The sequence below is a fragment of the Otolemur garnettii genome, unplaced genomic scaffold, assembly GCF_000181295.1.
Source record: "Otolemur garnettii isolate 467f Iridium unplaced genomic scaffold, OtoGar3 scaffold00036, whole genome shotgun sequence".
NCBI lineage: Eukaryota > Metazoa > Chordata > Mammalia > Primates > Galagidae > Otolemur > Otolemur garnettii.
In genome coordinates, this window is record NW_003852431.1 from 10,438,592 (window position 1) to 10,447,381 (window position 8,790).

At 41.8% G+C, this 8,790-nt stretch overlaps 1 protein-coding gene across 2 annotated transcripts in view; it reads right to left on the bottom strand.

Moving 5' to 3' along the window:
* LMO7 (LIM domain 7) overlaps nucleotides 1–8,790 on the bottom strand; it is a 206,355-nt gene that overhangs the window by 98,532 nt on the left and 99,033 nt on the right. For both annotated transcript variants that reach the window (XM_023513173.1, XM_003789721.3), the window contains exon 4: nucleotides 190–296. In XM_023513173.1, coding sequence (XP_023368941.1) covers nucleotides 190–296 — 107 coding nt within the window. The remainder of the gene's footprint in view (nucleotides 1–189; nucleotides 297–8,790) is intronic.

An 8,790-nucleotide genomic window follows, 5' to 3' on the forward strand; every position in this document is an offset into this window, starting at 1 on the left:
CAGTAAGACCATGCCATGCTACAAATCACAGTCCATAAGCCATTTATGTCTCTATTTTGGTACAAAAACAGAGGAAGATTCAGAGAAAGGAACAGTTTTTCTGCAATCATGAACTCTCGGCAATTCTTTTCACTTAAGCTACAAGCCCAAAGTTGAAATACACAGATCTAACAAACCAGTGAAACTTACTTGACAGTGACTCGATTTGATAAATCCTGCAGATCCCCAGGATGAAAAAGCTGGGCTTCTTTCAATCCAATCTGTTCACAAGCTTTCAAAAAAACATTGATATTATCCTGTGAAAAGAAGTGGAAAGTGATTGCTTAGCTGAGCTCTCTCTCAGACAAAGGTTACAAATTTTTATAACTTCACAGCTTCAAAGTCCAATTACAGTCGGCAAAAGAGGCAGCAGCCAGACCAATGCATATGGATATTTGAGAAAAAAAAAAAATACTTGGGGTACAGATAGCCTTTCAGTCTTTCAGAGCATAAACGGCAGTGCTATCTGATGCCTGGGCATACGCCGTTTCTGTGATCTTTGTGACTGGCACGTTAAACATTACCTGTTATAGGACAAGTGCCTAGCCACTGAGCAGTAATCTATACTTTGATGTCAGCACTGCTCTGCAAACAAACGCCCTCTTCCCAGCTTCGCACGACAAGCCTCACCTCTCCTCTTTAAAAATAACTCCAGCTCCTGACATTCACCCACCCAGAAACTGTTGGCAGGGAAGAAATGAGAGGAGGAACATTCTGTTTCTATGATTACAAATTACAGAACCACCGTGGAATACCACACCTGGAATCTGGGTTTGGTTGCTGGGCTAGCTCTTGACGGACAGGGAAACTATACTATCGGACCGAGGAGAAGCCCAGTGCTCATTGGCTAACTCGCGTGGTCTGTGTGTGGCAAATTACTCACCCTGCACCTGCCTCTAGAGCTGCTTCCAAAAAATGAAAGTCTGTCCCCTGCCTCCAAGGTTGTGCTCGGATCTGATTTCAAAACCAAAATCCTCCCTTCACAAACCAATGCTTTTCATTACTGTAAACTGCTGCACGAACACAGACTACGATCTATTCTATGTTGCAGTCGGCTACATTTCAGAGCCGTGCATTTATCTAGTTACCAAAATCAGCACAGGCTTCTTTACTCTTCTGAAAAGAGAGAACACTTCACAGGGCAGAGCTCGTGTGGACCCTACATGGGCTCTCCACACTCACCAGTTAGGGCTCTCAGATAAAGGGACAGCCTCCCAAGCGTGTCAATACACGTGGGTCCCCTGAAGGTGGCTGGCAATGCCACCTCTGTGGTGGGAGCCTCCCGCGCCTCCCTGGAGCCTCTTCTCCCTCCCTTGGACCTGACTTCCACAGACAGAAAGGCAACCTGCCCCTTGGAGAAAGGCAGTCACTCCCACAGGAAGAAAAACCAGGGTGGTATTGCAAAATAGGAAGGAATGGTTTAGGAAAACAAAGATAAAGAGGCTAAATTCAACAGCTTGGAGGGGAGATTTAGGGAAAGTGCAAGAGAAGGTGTGGCAAGAGAAAAGCAACACCACCAGGGAGGGAAAGGGGCAGGGAAAAAGCCAGGGCTGTGGAGGGGGGAGGTTATTCCGGGCTGCGACCAGCAAAAGGGGGTGCGAAAACTACCCGGCTGGAAGCTTTTTAAAGAAAAAGATTAAAGAAAATTGTAAGTCAAAAATTGAGCCGCTCATTGAGAGGTGTTGGACTTTGGCTTCCTGTAGAAAAAGAAATAATTGGTTGACAAAATTCCAAGAGGAATAAAAAGTGACAATTTTATCAAGCTCCCAGTTTCTGAAAACTATACTATCTGCAATTATCAAATGATGCAAATTAATGGTTCTAACATCGGCCCTCTGAGTAGTAGAAAGAACAAATAGTTTGGCACATCAATACCCTAAGTTCTACAGGAAGCAAATCTCATCTCAAACAAAGGAAAAACAAATCATTAGAAGTCTTCCCATTGATTCAATTAGGTTCTGGGTGTTTTAAAATTTTATAAAACAATAAAACAAAGTTAAACTAAAAGTAAACTTACTAAGCTGAAAATCAAAACAACTCTTTACATATTTGATCCAAGCAGTATAGCCTTCACCCGTCTGACACATATGCACAGCTCCTCAAATAAAGCTGCACAGTCCTCAAAAACCATTAAGTGTTCAGAAAGAAACTGCTTAAAATCTAACGTGACTATACTTAATTGGAGACAAAGTTCAATTAAAAACTATAATACAATTAAATTCTAGTCTTAAAGTCTTTACGTTAACCAAAGATTCAGAATTATCTTTTAAACGGTTCAATGATGCTCAGACTTAAAACAAAAAATTTAGTAAGCAAAGTCACACAGGGCCTATGCAGCCAGAACAGGTTGTACTAAGATCAGAACTGCAACCTAAATCATGCTTACTGGACTTGAGCCCATTGGTAAGTCATTGTTTGCAATTTCAAAGGACTCAGAGAGTTGCCTAAGGGGATATACAAAATTATAATGTTTTAATGACTGTTGAAACATCAAGAAGCCTCACCCAGCTCAAAGTATTAAAAGGCAAACATTTAGTCCTCATTTAATAAAATCATTTTCACTAGAAACTAGCAAAATTAAGAGTAAAAATAAAAAGCAAACTAAAATAAATCTTATCGAATTGGACCAGCAACTGAGACTCTAAGTGAGCCTTGCAAGCCAATTGTGTAGTTTGGAAAGATTGTAAATCTTTCTAGCCCTGTTTTTCACATCTGTGAAATGAGCAGTTTGTGGGTCTGTAACCATTATCAAGAACAAACACTCCTCTCTGCAACAGGAGGGAAACCCAACATCCCAGGCCCAATCCCTCACACAAATATTTTATAGCCCAACCTACATAAAATACTTCATGTCAAAATCCTGCTCTAAATATCTACAATCAATGTATATTCAGAATCAAAAGTGGCATCTCAAAGACAAAGCAAAAAAATATAAATAGGACCCCTAAGAGTATCTAGTAGTTCCTTTTACCTTTAAGTTTTCCTATGACTGTGAATAAAGACAGATACTATATGAACGAGAAAGTAGATGGCTTAAGATTTTCATATTTTCTCCAACCTCCTTTCCAGCCCTTAGCTTCGAATGAATTATAAAGCAGTCCTAACAGGGGTGGGGTGGCGGGGGCTGGGATAAGTTAGTTTAGGGATCGGGAACAGGTAGTACTTGCTAACAAGTGAGCTAGGAAGAGGACCCACACAAGTCTACAGATCATCCAGCACTGTATACATACACTGTGATAACCTCTTAGTTACAGCTACATAACAAATTATCCCCAAACTAAGCAGCTTAAAATAACAGACATTTATGATTTTTATAGTTTCAGATGGTAATAATTCCACCATGGCCTTGGTTGGATGGTTCTGACCCGGGGAGCCACCTGTCAGGTGTAGTCCAGATTGCAGCCAGCACTGCAATCATCTGAAGGCCTTCCTGGAGCTCGGAGGAGCAGTTTCCACAGTGGCCCATTCATCTAGCTGGCAAATGGGGCTGGTTGGTTAACAGGAAGCCTCAGTCCTTTACCAGATGGACATTTCCAAAGGGCTGCTTGATAGAGCCAGTGATCCAAGAGAGAGCAAGAAGGAAGTTACAAAGTCTTATGACCTAGCTTTTCCATCACCTCCCATAAGCCCCTCAGTATCCTCTTGGTTACACAGGTCAGCCCTATTCAACCCAGAGAAGACTCACAGAACACAAGTAGCAGGAGGGATCCTCTAGGGATTTCTTGGGGATTAGCTACCACAGTCCACTCTCTGGACTCCAATGATTCATGTTCTGTCTACACACAAAATACATTCCTTTCCACAGTCCCCAAATTCTTACCTTTTCACAAGGTAAGCTGGAAGTCCAGAATCTGATCTAAGTCAGAGCAGTGTGCCTAAGGCTCCTTGGGTGTAATTCCTTAAGTATGGCCCTTGAGTACCATTCCTCTCAACTTGAATGCCAATTAACTAAAGATATGAATTACTGGTCCCTCACATCCCCAACACACAATGGTGGGACAGGTGTACGGTAGTCAGGAAAGATACTCCGGGTCAAAGTGTAGAAACATGAAAGGAACACCGCTTTCATTGTTCAGAAAGAAAAATGACAGCAGTCACTGCTCCACAGAAACTCTGAAATTCTGGAAAGCACAGGTTGGCAATTCCTTCATCAGGACTCAAGGCCAGAGAATACTTCAGGGTTTTTTTAGTTCCTCCCTGTAGATTCTTGGTTCTACCCTAAAAATCATCTTCCCTTTTCTTTACAGAGTAGCCTGTATTTGTAGCTGTGTAGCTTTCCCAATCCATTTCCTACCTACCCACAGAACACTGGGGGAACTAAAGGTCTCCATTTTATAATTCTCTGTCCCTTTTAGTCTAAAATGGTGGGTGTTGCTGCATATACAATTCTCTCAAAGGTATTACAGGTTTTCGTGAATCTTATCAGGGTTCATTCCATTAGACAAAACCACACCCACAAATCTCTTCGAGAGAAGCCCTTCTCTACCATGGTCTTCTGCTGATAACAACTGAAGAACATACTCAAGCTGCTTAGAAGTTCTGTGGCTGGCCTGGACAGATCCCCAAGGCACCACCCTTGGGTCTTTCTAAGCATTTAAAGAATTTTACAACCACACCCTCAAGTTCATCTCTAGACCCTGTTTTCCTGCCATTGCTCTGAATTTAATCTATTCCTGAAAACCATTTCTCAATTCTAGCATCATTCACTTACTAAAGAAGTAATTTTCAAAATAATCAATTCTCATCTCCCCCATGCTTCTCATCATTCTATCCTTTGCATTCTACTTTCACATTTTCCTGTCATATCAGCAAGAATAACAAAGACCTCAGGGCCAGGTGCAGTGGCTCATGCCTGTAATCACAGCCCTCTGGGAGGCCATGGCAGGTGGATCACCTGAGCTCAGGAATTTGAGAATGGCCTGAGCAAGAGTGAGAACCCATCTCTACCAAAAAAATGGAAAAATTAGCCAAGTGTTGTTGCAGACATCTGTAGTCCCAGCTATCCAGTTATTCAGGAAGCTGAGGCAGGAGAACTGACTAAGAATTTGAAGTTGCTATGAGCTATGATGCCACGGGATTCTACCCAGGACGACAGAGTAAGAGTCTGTCTCACAAAAAAAAAAAAAAGACTGCAGTTCAACACTCTGGAAATCACCTCACTATAAGAGTTGAGAGTCTCTTCACTGGATCACCTAGTTAATAGGGCACAATTGCTTGGTGTGAAGGAGTCAACACTAGAGGTGAGAATCATTGGGACCATTTTGGAACTGGCAATCACAATATTCTTAACAATAAAGAATACAGAGCAGTAATTAATTTGGAATAGGAAAAGTTTTAGAGGTGTATTTTAGATGTCTGGTTGGTAGTAACTTAGGTTTAGAGCACATAGGAAGTATTTGATATTAAAATATGATTTGGGGAGCCAAGCGCACATTGGTAGTAGCTGAAATGAAGAATGTCAGTGAGCACTCTTAGGAAGAACAAGGAGAAAGGACTCACAATCAACCACCCATAGTGAAAGGGCAGTTAAAGAAAGAAGAGTCCAAAAAGAAAAGCATTTAGCAGCCATAGAAATCAGAGTTAAAGTAAAAAAGAATAACATCATGGAAAACAAGGAAAGAGACTGTTTCAAGAAAGGAGAGGCAGACAGTGAAATAAAGAAAACGATCCAAGAATTTGACAATCACATTATGATGACATCTGTAAAAACAGCACTTTGGGAGGCCAAGGCAGGAGGATCACTTGAAGCCAGGTATTCAAGAACAGCCTGAACAACATAGCAAGACCTCAGCTCTACAACAATTTAAAAATTAGTCCTGCAACAGACTGAGCCTTTGTCTCCAAAAACAAGACAAAAAAGAAAAAAAAAGAAATTGACAATGAAATGAAGGGTGTATTTAGTTGGCATAAATTCTATGGAGCTAAGGAGTAAATAAGTGACAGTGAAGATTAGCCACTGGCAATAGATCAAGGATCACTCAAAATCTGCCTATCTCCCTGAGCCGCCTCCTCAAGTCTCCCCCTCCAGCCTCCTAACACTCTTCTCAAACTCACTACCTCCTGACCTTCCAGAGTCAGGATGCTCCATCCTGGAGGGAAGAGAGGTGGAGAGAGAAGCTATTCTTATTCCCTTAATCCCAAATGTAAGGTCACATTCCCATCTCCTCCCAGTATTTTCCAGTTTTAAATATAAACACAGTTTATAAACAGGAGTTAAAGGAGACTCAACTCCTATCTCTATGATAAATCCTGAAAAGAGTTAAGAAAGGGATAACAGGAGGCCAACACAAATATTCTACCACTGGCCCCCAAGGGTAAGATAGGTCTTCATTAATACTTGTCTCCAGCTCAGTGCCTGTGGCTCAAGTGGCTAAGGCGCCAGCCACCTAAGGTGGTGGGTTCAAATCCAGCCCAGGCCCACCAAACAATGATGGCTGCAACCAAAAAATAGCCAGGCATTGTGGCGGGCACCTGTGGTCCCAGCTACTTGGGAGGTGGAGGCAAGAGACTCACTTGAGCCCAGGAGTTGGAGGTTACTGTGAGCTGTGATGCCACAGCATTCTACCCAGGGGGATAGCTTGAGGCTCTGTCTCAAAAAAAAAAAAAAAAACTTGTCTCCCTTTAGAGCCCTTCAACTCATTACACTTCCAAAAACACTTATGTAGTAACATAGTCTCATATCATTTGAGCACGCTTCCTGGCTCATTTATCAAGAATGTAAGTGGTAGGGAAGAATGTCAAGACCCCACAGTTTGAATTAGTCATTCCTATTTTAGCAAGCTCTAATCAGTCAATATAACAGCTCTCTTGTTATTTTATAATTTTCCTCCTCATCCCCCATCCTCACTCACTTCCACTACCCTGTATTAAGAACTTGTCTTCCTCCTAGGTATACATCCTAATGAACTAAGAAGATTCTCAAATATACGTATATGCACATGGAGAGTAGTGCTATTCACAACAGTCAAAAGGTAGAAACAACTCAAATGTTTGTTAACAGATAAATGGATATACACCCAGCCATACCACAGAATAGTATTCAGCCTTAAAAGGAATGCAATACTGATCCACACCAGAAACATTATGCTAAGGGAAAGAAGCCAGCATGCATTCAGTCAGTCAAATATCCTATTTATGTGAAGTTTCCAGAATGGGTAAATCCTGAAACAGAAGTCAGGTTAGTGGTTCCCAGGGGCTGGGAAAATGTATAGAAACCACTTAATGCTGTAGAGGTTTTACTTTCGTGTATTGAAAATGTTTAGTGAACATTCACGACATTTGTGAATATACTAAAAGCACTGAACTGCTCACTTTAAAATGGTTAATTTTATGTTATATGAGTTTCACCACGAGTTATTTTTAAAAGGCACCCTCACTCGTGTGCTTAAAAATGTAAATGTCCTCTTTTGAAAGTGTATGAATGTAGTCTAATTTACATAAATACCTTTATGCTCCAGATTATTCTCTTACATTTGACTCATTTTATTATGCAAGAGTCTAAATCCTCATTAAGGGGTACTACGCCACCCTCAGCTCTTACTCTGCCCAAAGTCACTTTCATTTTTATTTAAAGGATTAAAAAAAAATCATTAAAGATAAAATTGGAAGCGTGATGACTTCTAACATGCAGAGGGAATACTTGGTGTCTTTGAATCTTAATTTAACTCTATGGAAATGACTACTCATAAGATCATACCAGTTAGATCCACTTCTGCGAAAACCTCCTATGTGTACAGGGGTGAGAGCTACCATAAATAAAAGTGAGTTCTGTAAATGCAGACAAAGCTAATTAAAGGGTTTACTACAAGCACCCTAAATAGGATTAAAATCTCAACTAATTCCAAAAAGGAGTGGAGCTGTGCTCAGGGCTGTGACCTGAGGGCCTTACCAAGTTTAAACCAAAGTTCCCAGAACAGCTTTACCTATAAGTGGTCCCCATCAATTAACCAAATACTCTTTTCATGATTACCGTGGCCTGCTTATCTTAGAAAAAGTCCCTGACGGGGCAGTGCCTATGACTCAGTGAATAGGGCGCCAGCCTTATATACCAAGGGTGGCTGGTTCAAACCCGGCCTCAGTCAAACTGCAACAAAAAATAGCCAGGCATTGTGGCAGGCACCTGTAGTCCCAGCTACTCAAGAGGCTGAGGCAAGAGAACCGCCTAAGCCCAAGAACTAGAAATTGCTATGAGTTGTGACATCACAGCACTCTACCAAGGGCAACAAAGTGGGACTCTTGTCTCTTAAAAAAAAAGTCCCTGACTACTTTAAACAAGATTGTCTTCAATTAAAAATTGCATTCAATATTGCATTCCTCTGAACCGATCAACATGATATGCAGATCAACTTGTCCCTGAGGCCAAGAGACTTGGAGACTTCAGTTCCCTTCCTATTTATGATGTGGTACCTAAGTCCCTGCTTTTCACCCCTGAAACTGACGGTACCAAAATTGTCAGCAGGTACATGACAGCATCAAGAGGCGGCAACCATCAGAATCCGACCAGGAGCCAGGCAGTTGTCCCTCAAGTGCTATAGATGATCCGTCAAGCTAGAGAAGAAATGCCTGAGAGGCCTGTTACCATGGTGGTGTGGTCCATGGACAGTTCACACTGTGGTTGTCTGGGAGCCTGTTGGAAATGAAAACTGTAGGCCAGAAGTGGTGCCTCCTGCTGCAATCCTAGCACTCTGGGAGGCAGAGGTGGGTAGATTGCTTGAGCTCAGGAGTTTGAGACCAGCCCAAGCAAGAGCAAGA